General features: G+C 35.0%; 2 protein-coding genes across 2 annotated transcripts in view; both read right to left on the bottom strand.

The window, feature by feature from the left end:
• Positions 1–1,553: 1,553 nt before the first annotated feature.
• On the bottom strand, positions 1,554–2,750 carry LOC116171915. The gene is made up of 3 exons (XM_031488952.1): positions 2,560–2,750; positions 1,940–2,507; positions 1,554–1,893 (listed from the first exon to the last, which is right to left on the bottom strand). The coding sequence occupies exons 1-3, from the start codon at positions 2,633–2,635 to the stop codon at positions 1,569–1,571; spliced, it is 969 nt and encodes a 322-aa protein (XP_031344812.1). The 5' UTR covers positions 2,636–2,750; the 3' UTR covers positions 1,554–1,568.
• A 2,128-nt stretch (positions 2,751–4,878) lies between these two features.
• The window catches only part of LOC116172216 (plexin domain-containing protein 2-like), a 33,657-nt gene continuing 20,760 nt past the window's right edge, over positions 4,879–17,775 (bottom strand). The window contains exons 2-9 of the mRNA XM_031489378.1: positions 10,016–10,224; positions 9,635–9,961; positions 9,455–9,586; positions 9,211–9,403; positions 5,943–6,152; positions 5,739–5,893; positions 5,227–5,694; positions 4,879–5,056 (exon numbers count right to left, since the gene is read on the bottom strand). Coding sequence (XP_031345238.1) covers positions 4,988–5,056; positions 5,227–5,694; positions 5,739–5,893; positions 5,943–6,152; positions 9,211–9,403; positions 9,455–9,586; positions 9,635–9,961; positions 10,016–10,224 — 1,763 coding nt within the window. The 3' untranslated portion in view covers positions 4,879–4,987. The remainder of the gene's footprint in view (positions 5,057–5,226; positions 5,695–5,738; positions 5,894–5,942; positions 6,153–9,210; positions 9,404–9,454; positions 9,587–9,634; positions 9,962–10,015; positions 10,225–17,775) is intronic.

Below are 17,775 nucleotides of genomic sequence, written 5' to 3'. Positions count from 1 at the left end.
GTAGGGGGTTCAGTGGTAGAGCAGACGGAATAACACGGTTTATTCCAGTCTGAACTTCGCCCTATTGAGTCACCCATTATGTAATGTAATGTATAATATCTGTTCTTTGTATAATGTGTGCTCAATAAATGTCATTATTATTATTATTATTTACACAAAAAAGGATCAGGAAATACATTTCGAAACACTCAAAATAAGTATTAGGATTATTTTTGAAATATTTGGAAATTCCTTTTTTGAACCAAGATTTCCTATGAAATTACAGTATTTTTTGGAAATTCCTTAATAATCAGGAGCGTGTAATCTAAAGGCGCCACTATGGTGCAAAAGGGAAGAAATGAGTTATTTTGGATTGTTCTTGTAACTTTTAAAAGTTAACATATAAATACTGTAATAGGTACTACAGTAAGTATCTCCCTCTCATGATCCATCTTTGCCCGTCATTTGAAGAACTGAGTGTCTCTATTTTAGTCTAGGATGATACTGCCTATTTAATTACAATATAATCTCTAGATCTCATATAGCTCTTAGATCGGGTAGTATGCCGACTCGTGTGGCTCAGTGGAGGTGAAGCTAGACTGTGGTACTAAGGGTCCCTGGTTTGGGAATGGATATTTGTAAATGTCTAGTGACACGGGTTGTACCTTGGCTGAACCACGCCCACTTATAAATAAAGACCAAAAACAAATAATATAAAAAAATTGTATGGGTACCAGAGGAAAAACAATTTATTCAGGGTGGGCATCAATTACCCATCTAGGTCAGGGGTCGGCAACCTATTGAAACGGAAGAGCCAAAAATTACAATTTACAAAATTTCCCAGTTTTTAAAGAGCCACAAAAAATTTTTCATTCAATATTATAGTAGTTGGCTATATACAGAGTCCTGCAACAGTGCGTCGGTTTTTCCTACATAGCTGATACCTGGTAAAAAATATTCGTGGTTACAGATCTACAGAAATTATTTTTGAATGTACAGACGACGTCAATAAATAACTGATCTTTTTAAATAGAACATCCTGCATATTTTTACTTGTTTCCATGCCATTTGTTCAAAGTGCTATAACTATTCTTTTTCAACTGAAACTACCACTATTTTATTTCGCTATTTGATTGTCTTTTGTGTTCTCTTCAATGTTTATAAGGGGTGCCCTGTGCTTAAACCCCACAGTTTTTATGTTATTCAATATTTTTAACAAAAGTACCTACTCATTAATTAATTATATGTTTATACATCGAAGTAGGCTGCTATAATAAAAAAACAAAAGAATACCAGAAAGTAAAAAAGTGTCAAAAATTAGATAATTAATTGCTGCAAGTGTACTTTTGATTTCGTAAACAAATAAGAGTAATTAAAAAGGCGAATTTCGAACAAATGAACTAATTTCTTTAGATAAATACGGAGAGCCGCAACTTTATATCAAAAGAGCCGCAGGTTGCCAACCCCTGACCTAGGCCTTGGGCTACGTAACCCATTAAACATCTTCATTTTACTGGCAGCTGCGGTAAATGTTAAGTAAATGTGATGTGTTTCCTTAAGTGGCTAACCCCTTGGGTACACGGTAAAACTTACAGATCCACCCCTCTACTATTCGGCAGAGACTTTGGTATAATACCGCAATAAAATTCAGTAGAACTATGCGATTGTGATGATGTGCTACGACATACAGGCTTAGTATTTCGAGGTGTTTTGAATCCATTTGGTGATTGATTGTTTCCTACACTCTGTTCGGCCCGTCGGTTACTGCCCTTTGAAATATTGGACCTTTTACTACTTCCAGCATTACCACTTCTGCGCGTCTCTTCTTTATCCTCTGAGCTATCTGAATCGTGTACGTCTCGAACAAACTTAGTCCACGGAGAAATTAAAACTTGGTTGTGGTCCCTTACTTTGCTAAAAATGAATGACATGAACGGAAACTGAACGAAATTTAACTTACGGATTTGTTTTTGTACTACTTTTCTTTGTACTATTTGGTGCAGACTTAGGCAGAACGTCACTTTTTAAATTTCGCCACGTATCACTGTATAGCTCATCTAATAATTTCGTCTGAAATTCGTTTGAACTATCCGATATTTGAGATCTAGACGAGATACTAAGACAGTCGGACTTAGTATTGTGTCGATCTTTAAAGCTATCAGGATTGGGCAAGCTATGCAAAACCTTGTTAAAGTTAAATGAACCACATGTTGTGGCTGCGTCATTTGGAGTGATGTGATTTTGCGAATTAACATCTCTAACCCAATCGCTAATCGTTAAAAATTTTGTTTTATCAAAAGTAACCCTTTCGTTGGACTTCCTTTCAATGACATCCTTCTCGGCCTCCGAATCCGATATAACTATGGGACTAGAATTTATAAAATTGGGCTTCGAGTGTCCACTACTGACAGTCTCTGTGGTACTGCTTTCGATGGATATCACAGTATCGGCAAACGGCAGTGATTTTCGTAAGTTGTCAATATGTGATGATCTTCGAATGTTTCTTCTTAATGCCAATAATCTAGGAGCTGTAGTTTTTAGTTAGAAATCTGATTTAAATTAAATTTGAGTCAAACTTACTGGAAACATGTACATTTCTGGTTGTTTTGTTGATTATTGGAGACATTGAGCTTAGCAATACAAATGAAGAATCCATGCTTACTTCACGTTGTGTTAATTACAGAGTCAAACGAGAAAACATGCTTATTATAATTAAAAACTTTAAAAATGTTTGAAAATAAAATCAAGTTAAAATAACGGACATTTTTCATTTACAGCGATGGTAAAAGTAGATACCGATAACATTAACAGAGAACACTTGTCGCCATCTAATGGCAATCATTTAAAAAAGTGTTCGTACATTTATTCGTTTATAGCGCTGTTCAAACAAACCAAAGTATTGAATAATAGCAAAGAGTATACAACGAATATACTCTTTGATAATAGCCTATTTATATACATAAATTGGGTCTTTATGGACGAGCTGTTTATTTAGCCGAGCGAGCTTGCGAACGAGGCACAAATAAACAAGGCGAGTCCCCATGAAGCCTATTTATGGACGCGATATATACAAAGCTTTATGTACGACTGCAACAACCCTTAAAAATGAAAATTTCATGGAATTCAATAAACGATAAAATCTATGTATCATTGACAACATATGCAAAGCATTTGTCAAGTATTTCTAAAATACTTGAATTTACCTTGGATTCACACCTAAGTACGACCTCTTTGGTACGATTGTCACATTGACAGGCGGCTGTTTCACTTTATCATTATGGACTAGGCCATAATATTGCAAATTATGGCCATTAATTGCGACTGTAATCACCGCATTATCAAGCAGTCGTATATAAAAAATTAAAAAGATAATGTGTAGTACTATCTTTGAAACAACAACACAGTCTTGTAGAAAGTAGACTGTGATACCACACAATTACAGTAATGCTGACACTTTTGTCCGTCTGTCTTTATCGTAGAGCTAGAGTGTGTTAGCACAGCTTACTGATAGTAAGCTGTGGTGTTAGTTCATATACACATGACATAGTTGTGTCAGTTGATTCATGAGTTTGAACTAATGCAGGATCTTTCGTATTCTTTTGGAAAACACAATTTTTCTTCCTCATCTTGCATGATAAACCATCCGTCTTAAATTAATTAAAGTGTTTTGGTTTTGTAATTTTTTTTCTATAATGTATAAGTAGTTTCACACTCATGAAATATACTTTATAGGATGTTCAGATGCATATAAACCAAAATTATGGAAAAAAATTGACTCTGGTTTACACTCAAGTAGAATAATATCTCATTGAAAAAGAACCTTAGTAACCTTTAATAAATCTTAAAAGGTCTCTCAAAGCTTTTACGGAAAATTTTGAAAGGCTCATAAAACGTCTCAATGGCACTATAGACTTCTAGGCTTTTTCAGCATTTCAAATAAGCTTCATTTGAGATTAGTGGCGTCTCTTATACAGACTCATAATAATCTCTTAAAAACCCATGAAACCTCGTTAAAGTCCATCATCATCAGCACAGGTCCTAGTGCTCTTCCTCAACTTCGCCTTTCTCTTAATTGCAATCGTCTATCATCTTCATCCTTCTCCTTCGTCTACTCCCCTTTCTGTTTATAATTCCTTCCTTTACTATTATGATTTTAAAATTCTGACCCAGATCATACATTATTTGTATGGCTCTAATATTTAAGTGTCTCTGTCCATGCCCTAACACTTACTCCTACAATTTTCTGAATACTTACTTTTTTTTAGTTTAAATCTTGGATATCTTATTTTTTACTCTTGGACCAACACATGAGGAGACGGAGACAAAAAAGAAAAACTCAAAAACAAGGAAAGAATGGCGAGGATGATAAAATAGAACTACATTTTGAGACACTACAGAATATAAATTTTTATTTACATAGTCATGATTTTCGTAGAATAAGTCAAAGGTACCGTGCTATAAAATTGATTATCAATAGTTAACAATCAAGATTCGAAATTATTGCCGTGATTTAGATTCTTCAAACATTGCTTTTAGAATTAGAACATACAATATAATTAAGGCACTTGTGCTAGATAGAAACAACATTAACATATCAATCAATAGTGCACAATTATTGAGATTAATAAAAGGGAGCAAAGCTGCACAGATTCACAACATAGTTCTCTAATACTAGAATACCCTAACAGATAACAGTAAACAAACTTTATGATACACTCTATAATTTTTATTTCGATTTAAAATTAATTATTTATAGCGTGATTATCACAGTAGAGTAAATTAACATAAAACCGTTGCTATTATTAAAATAAAATTATCTCGTCTGATTAAAGATTCAAACCGAATTTGTTTGAGCAAACCAATTTGGTGTTTTATCTCGTAGTAAAGTGGCAGGCTGTGTTTATAATGAATGTACAATCAATATTAATTTGCCAAATTTAGTTCGTTTTTTGGTACGAAACACACACAACCATGGTCTATCTAAAGTCCTTTTTAGTAAGCTAAATGTTCACATATGTATCGTTGCTGCAGTATATCGCGCTTCACCTCTTTTCCATCTCCATTGACTTGGTCGATACTAAAATCGAATAATTCGTCAATAACTTTTTACAATCTCTTCAGTGTAATTGCTAATGTTATTAAAACTACTTACATTATCCAAATTTGATTTGGATATCCGAAAATGCTGCACATTTTAACAAGACCATTTAAATCAGTGCATCTGACAAAGATTTAAAAATGACTTACCCTAATGAGAATTTGACCACTGGTCGTATGAGGATTTCTATATGCATACAGCACCCATACAGCCAATGCTGTTATAACGGACACCAAAAATAGTATCGTAATGATACCCGACGCGCCCATTTTAACGTCGCCATCTGGTTCTATATGTTGCGAGCTTTGTGAGATTCTCGACGCTTGAACGGTATTAAACGAAGTTTCTTGAGAATGGTCATCATCGTTCACCTTCTTCTTATTTTGATTATTTGGCAGACCTCTTTCATTACTCTGTACCTTTGTGTCCTCTATGTGTTTATCTGTGTTATAATAAGTGTTATGTTCGTCATTGTGATTTAATCCTTCAACTGTATCTACTTGATAACACTGAGACTCATTTGCAACTTGTTTTCTATCGCATCCCTTTGCGAGCCACTCTTGTTTATGTCTGTCTAAGCCGTTCGAACAACGACCGTTTGATGGACACCAAGTGCACTAAAAAAAAATGTATAAAAAATAATGATTAAGTAATAAGTTACCTCAAAATTATCAATTTGTGTTGTCAGACAAGAATGGCAATCTTTACTATCCAAACAGGTGGGCAGCGCTTTTAGATAAATTGTCGTATCATTTTTAATGTCCTCCTTGCTAAAGTTCACACGATGATATTCGTAGATTGTTTTCCTTCGCACAACTAAAAATCATAAAAACTGCAGATTGGCACTTCAATTAACAATACTTACAGAATATGGTGTGATCTATAAGATACGCATCCGAAAGCCCAACTTTAACAGGATGATTATCGTCAACAATTTCCTCCACGGGAATGGGAATATTTTTATAAACAAATACTATATCCCCGTTCTTAAATAACGTGGTCTGGAATACAAAGGAACCCACCTGGGGAGTATCTTGTAAATGCACTTCTTCCCAGACGACCGTGAAAGCGGTCCCTGTAAAACAATAACTTTTAGTTGTCAGCGTTGGTTTTGTGTAGTTAATTTTGGCATGGTTCACTATCAAATTTGTAATGATGAAACGAGAATTTCACACCTTTTAAATCTTTAATAGTGTGTGCCCTCTACCGTCGGGTGTTAAAGGTTATTAAAGGATATGTAAATATAAACTTTTAAAGTGGGGGAGGGGGGGGGGCTCTGGCCTAGGGGGAAACAACTTTGAATTTTTGGTATACATTCACTTAATTTGAATTAACGTGAATTAATTTGAATTAATGTAAATTAATTTGAATTAACGTGAATTAATTTGAATTAACGTGAATTAATTTGAATTTGAAATTTTGGTGTACACCAAAAATGGTACTGTTTCCCCCTAGCCTCTGGCATGTTGCCACAAGTATCAAAACATGGTCCACCTCTAGATTTAAATTGGAAATGAAACAAAGCCAATATTTGTTATTGTTCTTTCTTTGAATAGCGTAACTGTAAATATGGTTGCTATAATACACGGAGTCCATTTTTCGAGTACCACTATGGGGATCTCGCTTAACTTAAGAGATAGAAACTTGGTTAAATTAGGGCAAAGTTGCGAATTTTCGTGCTGAATAATAATTTAAAAATAAATTTATAATATCTTCAATAGTTTTGAAAATATGGCAAAAAATAGAAAATTTCTGATTTTCATTTTTAACTTTTTCAAGGTAAACTAATTGTACCTACTAGACATTTCTAATTAACACATTATTCAGACACTTTTTAATGGAGATTTCGAATATGGCATCCCGTTTATAATAACTTTCAAGATAACGGAGAAACACGTGGCAACATTAGTTTTTTTATGGGCGCCGTTTTGGATTTTGACATTTTGAGATTAGGTTTTTTTTCTCTTTACAACGATATATCACACATGGTGGTTCAGTATCACATTTTTTCTAAAAATACAATTTTCATATTCTGCAAAGAGTGCTATACAAAAACAAAACGTTGTTTTGTTGTGAACAAAATGTTGACCTATTTCAAGCAGTCATTTACGTTTGTGCTAATTTTATTGCTAAAATATTATTTACTCTTATGTATTTTGTTCTAATTTGAATTATAATTTTCTTTTAAAACGAAGGTTCAATTCTCTTTATATGACAATTCAACTCATGTATAAAAAATCGCATAAGCCGCAGTGCAATTGTCACTTTGACGGCGGCAAAAGTTACCTGCAACTTTTCCAGCGACAAATGCACTAGTGGTTTTTTCACTTATTCATTTTCGAACCAAATATCGTATTATCCTGTCCCATATGACTAGATGACGTCTGTCAATAATTGATTAGTTTGGTGAATTTCTTGTTCGTTAAATTGTCCTGCCGAATTACACTCGAGGTTTGTATTTAAACCGAGTAAATTTGTGTTGTTGCAATTCAAATCTGTTGCCTTTTAGCAATTGAACTCTAAAAACTGTCAACCTAAAAATGCTCCACCTTCGGTGTCGCATTTTTATTAGTTGACAGTTTTTCTCGTCTAATTGCTAGGCAACAGATTTTCATTACCTAAACAACCCAAATTTACTCGCTAAAATACAAACCTCTTGTGCAATTATAAGTGAAAATCGAATTTTCGCAACACATCTAGTTCCCTGATGCCAATGCTGCAACCGGACATATGCATCAAACTGTCAAACTTTTGTTCACAATAAAAGAACGTTTTATTTTTCCACTCTTCCAAAAAAATTAAAACTTGTATTTTAGGAAAAATGTGATACTGAACCACCATGTGTGATAGATCGTCGTAAAGAGAAAAAAATACGTAATCTTAAAATCTCAAAAATAAAAATGGCGCCCATAAGAAAAACTAAAGTTGATACGTGTTTCTCTGTCATCTTAAAAGTTATTTAAAACGAGATGTCATATTCGAAATCTCCATTGAAAAGTGTTCGAATAATGTGTTAATTAGAAATGTCTAGTACAACTAGTTTATCATGAAAAAATTAAAAACGAAAATTAGAAAGTTTCTTTTTTTTGCGATATTTTCAGAACTATTGATGATATTTTAAATTTCTTTTCAGATGGTTATTCAGCAGTGAAATTCGCAACTTTGCCCCCATTTAACCAACTTTCTATCTCTTAAGGTAAGCGAGATCCCCATAGTGGCACTCGAAAAATGGACACAGTGTATATAATATTAATTTGACGGCTGGTTTTCTTATTGGTAAGTTCTTTTTTTCACAACCTATTCCTATTTTTATTTGGTGAACTACTGTTTTCAAAGTTCAATTTTGCAACGTAATTCATTTTACCTTAAATTTCCGAGCTTTTACAATCATAATAATCACGATAATTATTAAACAAACTTTTCACAATTTGAGTGTACCTTCCCTACTGTGCTTCAGGTCAAAGCGTTGTTTACAGCTAACGTAAGGGGGCCCTGCCCTAGATGTTTTATCATGTGCCACTTTTCAAATTTAAGCGGGATCTAGTTTAGTTTTGGAGGAAATAGTCATTCGGGTGGCCATTTTTAAACGTTGCCGGGTTGACTTTATTTCAGTGTTAGTGTAGTGTGAAGTTAGCGTAGAACCTGGGGGTTAAGTATACTACGAAGTTAATTAGTAAATTAAGAAATTTTAGATCCGTCATGATACAATGAATAATCGAATTCTAGTTAATAAGTTTTGTCACATACTTGGAGAAAGGTTTCAGTGATACGTAAAAAAGAAGTGGAGTTTCTGAGATGAAATCAGTTTTTATATTTGTTGTGCGCATTTGAGTTAAGGATTGCACTGTAAGACGGGATTTTTGGATTATTGACATTATAAAGTGATGAAGACTTTATTTGACCTGTTACGATCGACCGCCTGTGTTGCGAGGTATGTGTTTCTGACCCAGAGTGCCGCTTTTTCTTACAGCAATTTTTAAATATATACATTAATTTGTGTTTTGTTATAAAAAAACAGTTTCCTATTAGAATGAGCGCAAGTTACGACCTAGGTTTTTTAAACAGTTTTATGGTAGGTATTTGATTTTGTGAGTGACACACACATCAATATGTTCAAGCAAGAGAAGACTTACCATTATCCAAATACTTAATAAAACTGTGATTTGATACCGCCGTATCAAAGTTAGCCATAAGCGGCGCGATGTACTGCGTCGCCGCTAGCCACGAGTGGAGATATTCGCCCATGTAAATAAATCCTCCTGTAGCTACAGTAATATTTCGAACAAGATGTCCGTAAAACGGAAAATCAAACGATAGCTTCACGGTCTGTTGGAAATTATATTATCGAGAGGTCGACTACATAACTTGAATACTTACGGCAGCCCTGCGATATGCATTTGATAATAAATCGTTAACTCTAACATCACTATTGTTTTCAAAGTGGACCCAATATTGTTCAGTAATTGCGGCATCAACCGTCATGGTACTGTTATAATAGATATGTGCATCCTACAGATAACAAATGAGACGAATTATAATCTTTAGTTTTTTACTTACGGTTTTGGTCTCATTCACTTGGTGTTCTAATAAAGTTTTGTTAAAGATCTCCGAGTCTTTAGCAAATTTGTCAATTGAAATTTCAGGTAGCGATTCGTCGGTCGTCGTTCCATTAGTGGTTTCGTTCTTTTGTACTTTTGGAACTATCAAATGATCCTCGGTATTACTTGTTAAGACCACAGCCGTTGTAGTACTTGTAGGCGTAGTTGTAACAATTGTGTAGTTTTTCCGTATACCAGCGCCATTTTCACCTAAATTCTTACCTAGCAATTTTTCGACAGTCAAGTTCGATTTCTCTGTGGTAGTTTTCTTTAGGGTGTCATTTTTCTACGCATAAAAAAACTAAAGTTTTGGAATCGCAAAAGTAATTTCAGCACTTACGTCTATTGATGCAGGAGAAATAGGAATAATTACTGGTGGTACTGATGGGGACTGGGTAGGAGGTTCTGTTGTCGTTTTGTTTCTAAATCCATATAGATCCTGCGGCAACGCTTGTCTTTTACGAAGATGGTGTGGGACGGAGTGTAAAAATTCTATGTTGACTCTTGTATCACTAGATAGATCTTCATCTGTGTTGTAGAAATACTTATCTGAAAAAAAAAACAAGAAATCAGTCATTTGTTGTTGAGCAAATCGATTTATGCAAAGTTGTTAAAATTTTGATGGCGTAATAAAATGGTAAGTAAACAGCTATAATCATTTTTCCACAATAACTCGTGTCACTGTAAGGTAATCAGCAGAAAAGAAAGTATGAAATTTATAAACTACACTAGGTACGTCTTATGTTTCATTATGAGATTAATTACATGAAACACGCAAAAAGTTATTGTAATTTATAGCCGCAAATTGGCTTCGTAAGAAAGGTAAGATTTGCAATCCTGTCGTTTTTTACCACTCCTACACCAAAGAGCACAATCTATTTGAAACTCCAGGCTTATAAAAATTTAATTTTGTATTTTAAATTTTTAAGAAAGGTTCAATACTGCAAGTAACGCTTGTGTAATCTTTCATTTCAGAAATAAATGTTAGGAAAGATGCAATTGCCAAAATACTAAAATTTGATGTGTTGTGATCTGATGGTTTTGTTTTATGTGGCTCTAAAGTTAGATGTGTAACACGAGAAACCTAAAAAAGGGTTTGCACTCATACTTTGGTCTTCAAATATAAAAATTTCCTTGTCAATCCCATAAAAAAATATATGGGGAATTTGGAAGATGATATGTTTGTAACTGCTGATTCATATTCATGTTTTCCAGATTCTTCAGATATCAACCACAAGATTTGAAAGTCAAGAAAACGCCTGGTAAACGGCGCCTGCGGTGTTTTAAAATTCGAGATATCCGAAAGTAAGGCGTCTTCGATAAAAAGGCTATGGTTCGATATTTACCAGGACGAAGACAGTAAGATCGGCGAACAAGGCAAAAGTTTATCACCCTTGCAACGTTCAAGAACCAGCTGTAACGATGCACGTTGATGTTTTTAGGAAAAATATGACCTCCCAAGAACCTTGAAATTCGTGACCTGATTTTTGTTGTTACACAATTTGATATGTCTTGTGGATTTTCTATTGCTTTTGTTGTCTTTGTTAATTTAGTTCGCGTTTGTGTAGTTTGTGTGGGCTATGCCAGGGTTTTTGTCCCGCAGAAGGTTTCCCTGACATCGCCTGGTTGTGTGCGTAAATATCTTTTTAATGTTCTTCGTTTTTTCTTACGCACAAAATGATGATTTTTTACTCAATTTCCTATCCCATTTATGTATTAAAAAGTACCGCCACCCAAATTCGAAAGTGCCGCGAAACGTCCCTCGTTTTGACACGAAAGTAACGGTGGCGCTGTTCATGAGTATGGAGTAAGTCAAGATTGCAGGCGCCTCTCGGGCTTTGCTGCTAAGTACTGCTGGCGTTGTTATTACGAAAAAACAATTAAAATGATTGGGGTGGAACTGCAGCCTGATGAAGTTCCCGTCAGTTGTCAAAGCAGAAGTCTATGGCGCTGTCCACTGTCCAGTACCCTCGCCAGAACCGAAGCGGAATACGTAGCCTGCAAAAAAGCGATCTACCTGCGAAGGACTGAAGAAAATTTTGTTTCATCCAATAGTGATGACGTCATAATACACATATGACGTGTACGCAAACTAAGGAAAATCCTACTCGTCCGTATAGGTCATTCAAAACACCACAAGTCAGGCCGACTACTGTCATATACTACCCTTAATGACCATAGAAGTATATTACAAAGGGTCATTGTTAATGAAAGGTTAGTTTATACTCGTACTAGAGGCCTGGCCAACAATTAGCCCCCATTTCCGTCTATACACAAATAGGAAATTGGAACAACCCTACTCAGACACAGAAATTTTCTCCACCAAATTGCCCGAGGTTGAAAGCCCCTACACACATGGTGGATGGAATTCCTGCAGATAATTAGCATTATTTTTAATTTAGGAGTTGGAATAATTTGATGTCCTAAGGATTTGGAGTTTAGCTCCCAAACGAATTCTTTACACTTTTGGTTTATTAACAAAAAAAAAACTTTGCATATCTTCCGGACTTTACGCTTCTCATTACAAACCTGAAATTTTAATCTGTCAACGCCTCCACTTACTTTCTAAGGATACTAAGAGAGATTTTATATCCTTTTAGACGCTTTGAGGACTCATTTTCCAACAATACGCACATAGTGTACATGACGTACGAAAATATTGCGAAAAAATTCAATTTACTTTTATGTATAAATAATAATAATATTGCCGCAAAAAACAACAAATTTTTAATGCTAGAAACAGTCGTCTATATTTTTTGTTAATAATTCACGTACGCCTTTCATTATTAGTGAGCACGTGTCATATTCTTTGTAGGTAACTTTAATGGCCCCACCGACCTTGGCGAATTATTCAAGGATCCATTGATTTCGTTTCGTAAAAAAGTTGTCCCCAGACTGTAGGTAGATTTACAGATGCGATTTCGTTGGCATTGACACTGATTACAAGTATGCACATATTTACAATTACACGGAGGAAATGACCAAAAAAACTACCATTAGACAAAACAATAGAATTGTCCAGAAGAATTGTTTTCAAACCCCTGTTATTAACGGTTTTTTAATTGACCTTACATATTTTTAAATACCATTTAAACAGGAGTGACACTTATTGACTGTAAAGGCTTTTGGAAGACTCTTCGAGATCCTTTGAGGCCCTGGAAAAGAGGGAACTGTTTACGATTCCAAATATTTGTTTTTTTTTTGCTCCATTTCGCTAGGGCAACGTCTAATGGCTTTCAGTGGATTGTGCATCATGTGCATTTGTGGTGGAGCCGCATCCAACATTTTGCCCCGCCATACTAATCTAAACTCAGTCCGGCTCTGCCAAAAATTGTTTTTTTCTGTTCCATATTGAACAGTGGGTCTCAACCGATGGGTCGCCACCGCAGAACGTGTCTGAGGGGGTCGCGAAATACAAAAAATAAAAACAGTTACTGTTACAGTTATCTATTTAATAAAGAAACATAAAGAACTCTTGTACACATTTTTATTATGTATTTAAGAACGGAAAAATACCCCCCTTAAGGCGAGTAACTTTAGGCGCATTTTCCATGAATTGATCAGTACTTCCCTAAAAGCCATTTAACGGACTATTGATTTGTACAAAGGAAAATAAGTTATAGCATAAATCGAGGCATAAATAGTGTTATAAATAAGACACTTAGCATTGCGCACATACCCGATATCCGATATATTTGCTTTTACTAAAAGAATCCTTGGTTAAAATTTCAAAAAAATATCTATAAATAAGAAAATTTCAACTTGCGTACGATTTCAAATGATTAAAAACGCACCAGTTTCGTGCGAAACAAAGAGCAGAATCCACAATTGTTGACCAGGGTTATTCAAAATTGTCTTTCAGTTTAAAATATATTCAAGGTCATACAACTTCCAGTCCAGAAGGCATCATTAACTTCCTTAATTTAAATTGCAACGCCCAGATATTGCTTCTTTTTCGGATTTTTTTAGAAAATTTCATCATGAGTTTCATGAGAATTCCCCATACCTATTGTCAACTGTATTTAGATGTCTTGATCTGGCTTTATTTTGAACAATGCGCATTTTAACCATTCTTAAGTGCTCGTAACCGCTTCTGGAGTAGACCGAAGCACAAAATCAATATCCACATTAGCAATTGATTTATGGCATACAGAGTGTCCAAAATTGAATAACCAATTACATCATTTTGGTTGAAAAAGTACGTTAGAAATAGATACAGTGTTCACGGTCTTGTGATCTTATTTTTAAGGGGTCGATGCATAATAAGATTCTGCATCCGACCATCAAATAATATACAGGGTGTCACATTCGAAAAAAATCGTACTTTTTCAACCTTGAAGTTTTGTGATGTAACATATCCGACAGTTTTTGAATTTGATCGTTCCATTAAAGACGAAAAACGCATATGCTAAGCCACTGGAAATGTTTTCCCGGGAAGTGCATAATTCAAATTCCACAAGGACGAAGGTTCGCGTGGAACGGCAGAACCTAGGTTGTTCTAGATGTATAAGTGCGTTTGTTTAAGAAGCCAGATAATTTTTTTTTTAATTATACATACCATTAAAAAAGTAGGGCGTAGGCGTTTTTGTTTATTTGCTGTTGATATAATAGATGCTCGTTATCATAAATTTGAATTGTCAGGGCATTGGTCTTGTGTTTAGATGATTTAAGGTATCTGGGAGATTTTGTGTACGTAATAGAGTGTTATGAAACTTATCACATGTATTTAATATTTTAATCCGGGAATTTAATTACAATGTTTGTTGTCGGCTTGTATGATGAGTCGAGGATTATTGTTTATTTTTACGTGGAGGCGTAATATCTTTGTAGAATTTGTTCACAATGGTTTTTGCCGCTATCTAATTTTCATAAATGCCAAATATGTTTTTTTAAATGTTGTTAGCGCATTTTTGAAAATTTATTTGTAAAAAGTTAGCTTTTAATTTCTCTTTGCCGGCTGGCTGGCAGCAACTGCGGGCCCGTAGAAGAATGCTTGTAGAAAGCCGAGGAGTGTACATGTACCTACCGGGGCCGTGGAATTAACTTTCGGGACGGGGCTACATGACGACGACATCTGACCGCCATCTCAGAGCGTGTTATACTAACCTGGAGATTTGCCAGTGTTTCTATCTTTATATACAGTTTTGGTCCGATTGTTTTCAAATTGGTGTCGTCTTCTATTTTTCAAGGAGGGGTTGATTTTTTCAAAAATATCAACCGACCAAAATTCATCATTTAAGAGGATATCTGTCGTTTTGTCTTGAAAAAAATGCATTGTTCCTCATACATTAGCACAAAGCCTAACTGAAAGATAGTTTACTGTTGATGAGCAAAACCTATTTCAGATATCGAGAGATCAAATATGTTGCAAAGAGAAAATATGTTAAACTGTTTAAAAATAGATCCTCAATCGCCAGAGTTCAATATGTTATCGCTGCACCAAGTATAATGGGAACTTCCTGTAAGAAAAAGTTGTTACCTATCGGTTGCGCCACTCTGTAGGAAGAAGTGGCATGAGAGTTTACTTCTATTGTATCATCATACGAATATTGTTTTATTTATGTCGGGAAAATAATCAATTGTTGACTATTGTATATGAGACCTTGACAACCATGTGAGACAGAACGACCTTGATATGTGTAGAATCCAGTGCACTAAATGCCACAAGCCAGTACATCAGTAGCGACATTCTTAACAGGTAGCTAGAGGATTTTTTGGTTGGCATTTTGAGTAGTAGTACGTAATGGGTACCTTCACGCACGCCGCTCAAATAAATGTTAATTTACCTACATGTATTTCTACATGTAAAAAACGCTAATCCCGTATTTAGACTAAAATATGCCATTAAATGTTGGAAGCACTATTTCGTTTTTAAGTTTTGAAACATTGGGAAGATACAGTATGATAAACAAGTTTTGTGATTTTTGTTTCCGTGTAGAAATCTAATGTCCTGCCAGATTTCTACATGTCAACTTGATAAATTAACATAAATATTGTTTATAATACTATAAACCACCATCAGAATCTTTAAAAACATAAAACTAGACGGTACGTCTACCATTTAATAAAAAAGATTGCGTGTTTTAGTCTAGATATAAAAAAACACATGATACGTCGATTTGATCATCTAAAATGGGCTATTGAGAGAATGATGTATGCCTAACATTTAACTATCGAAAAACTTTAGGTGCCCGTAAAGCCCAAAATGGTCTCTTGTCAAATTTTTTAATTCACTAAACATACTGTTCATTGGATGTCAACATGGTTTAACTGGAGGCAAAGGCAGTCGAAATGAAAAGATTAGCGCAGGATAGGAGAGGGTGGAGGACTGTGCCCAATCAACCCTAGGATTGTGGACCCCCAAAAAAAGAAAAGATAGATGAGTCAACAAATATTTTTCTAGCATAACGTGTAAGTGTGCTTATTGATTTCATCATTCGGAATATATATAATAACTCCTTCCTCTGCAATAGAACTATAATTAGGTAAGTAGAGGACCAGAACTGCAAGTTTGACGAGAAGCATGTGGTATGTGTAGGTAGGTATGTCTACTAGTTTTCGCTACGAAAATAATTTAGATATTAATTGTTGGAGCACGTCGACTGAAGACAACAGGTCAACGATCTAATACTGCATGTAAATAATAGATTCATTGATTAAGATGCGGAAGGTTAAATGAATAGAAGGAGAGTTTTCGCAATAATGTCTAAAGAAAGTAATTTTAAAAATGAAAAAAAAGGATGTGGTGATTTACTACGTCCGCTTCTGCTCCCATTAATGGTTTACCTGGATGTTACTGTAATTGGGGATATTTACACATTATAATCCTCGTTATAATCATAGTAACATCAACAAACTTTCTATCCAGACAATAATAATTATTTGAGGAAATCCCCCCCCCCCCCCTAAAAGCTTTCTTCTATAGTGTAGATATGCAGACTCAGTGGTGTAGCGTAGGGGCGGCAGCGTCATACCTGCCTATAATATCCCGGGGCGCTTTTGAAAATAGCTAAAAGTAGAAACGATTAAAAAAAATCTTGTGAAGACACATTTAAATTTTTATTTCGTACGCAACGACCATGACCATCGACGGACTTGAAAGATGCTTTATCTGACAAAAACTGAGACGAAAATACATGACGAAGAGACTTCTGGTGTACATACAAAAGTTTATACTGCTGTTCTCAATATACTCCAATCCTTTATTTTATATTATGTTAAATTGACATTTTAATAGGTTAGAATGAGTAGGCTAAGCCGTTCTTTAACCGTAAGGAGAGATAAAGTGATCACTTTAACGGTAAGGGTAGAGTGAAACAAATGACTGTGCATTCTAATGACATCTGTCAATCTTAATTCAAATGCACGATATAAAATGACCTTCAGAACATGTGACAATTCTGTTTCCATGGCAACCATCGCGACGGTAGAACCTAAGCTTGCTATTTTTGACGTCTCTAAATTAAATTCCGAATTGTCAGAAGCTTAACAATGATTGTATGGCTTCTGCTATAAATAAAGTTTTGTATTATACACGACGATAAAGGGCAACTAACCATCTCATGAAAATTAATTCCCTCAATGGTTAAAATGCCCCTTTATAGTTTTGTATAATAAATTTTACAATGTCCATCAAGCAATTCAAATATCATTGCCTCTGAAATTCTTGCGTTTCTAGGTTCGAGTTCAGAAAGCAATCTTGGGAATATCCGCTTTACCGCGTTATAAGAAAATTTAAAAAAAACTTTCTGTCTGTCTGTATTGTAGTGTGTGTTGTTTATCTGTTACATGGATCATGTCAAGAGCCCCCCCCCCTAAACAATCGCTCGCTCTAAAGGTACTCAAATCCAGAATATAATAAAAAATTGCGAGAAATTGGGACTTTTTAAATAAACGACAGGGAACTCAAAATGTTCACCAGCTCCTAAAATATAGGGCGGCAAACCTTGACCGCGCCCCGGGCGCCAACGAGCTACGCTACGCGACTGTGCAGACTCTAGTCTATTTTGAGTTGGATCACTTGTGAGATCCATAATTTTAAACTTTGCCAATACCTTGAGCCTCTCATTGTTGCATCATCATCTACCCCTCCCCCCCCCC

This window comes from Photinus pyralis, unplaced genomic scaffold (genome assembly GCF_008802855.1).
Source record: "Photinus pyralis isolate 1611_PpyrPB1 unplaced genomic scaffold, Ppyr1.3 Ppyr1.4_LG5, whole genome shotgun sequence".
Classification (NCBI taxonomy): Eukaryota; Metazoa; Arthropoda; class Insecta; order Coleoptera; family Lampyridae; genus Photinus; species Photinus pyralis.
This window is presented reverse-complemented; position numbering and strand designations above follow the sequence as displayed.

Bases quoted from the DNA above. Each gene is read 5' to 3' on its own strand.
- LOC116171915 (XM_031488952.1), bottom strand. From the start codon at position 2,635: ATGGATTCTTCATTTGTATTGCTAAGCTCAATGTCTCCAATAATCAAC. The intron at 2,508-2,559 runs GTAAGTTTGACT...TAAAAACTACAG, and splicing joins CAGAAATGTACATGTTTCCA to CTCCTAGATTATTGGCATTA. The intron at 1,894-1,939 runs GTAAGTTAAATT...ATTCATTTTTAG, and splicing joins AGTAGTACAAAAACAAATCC to CAAAGTAAGGGACCACAACC.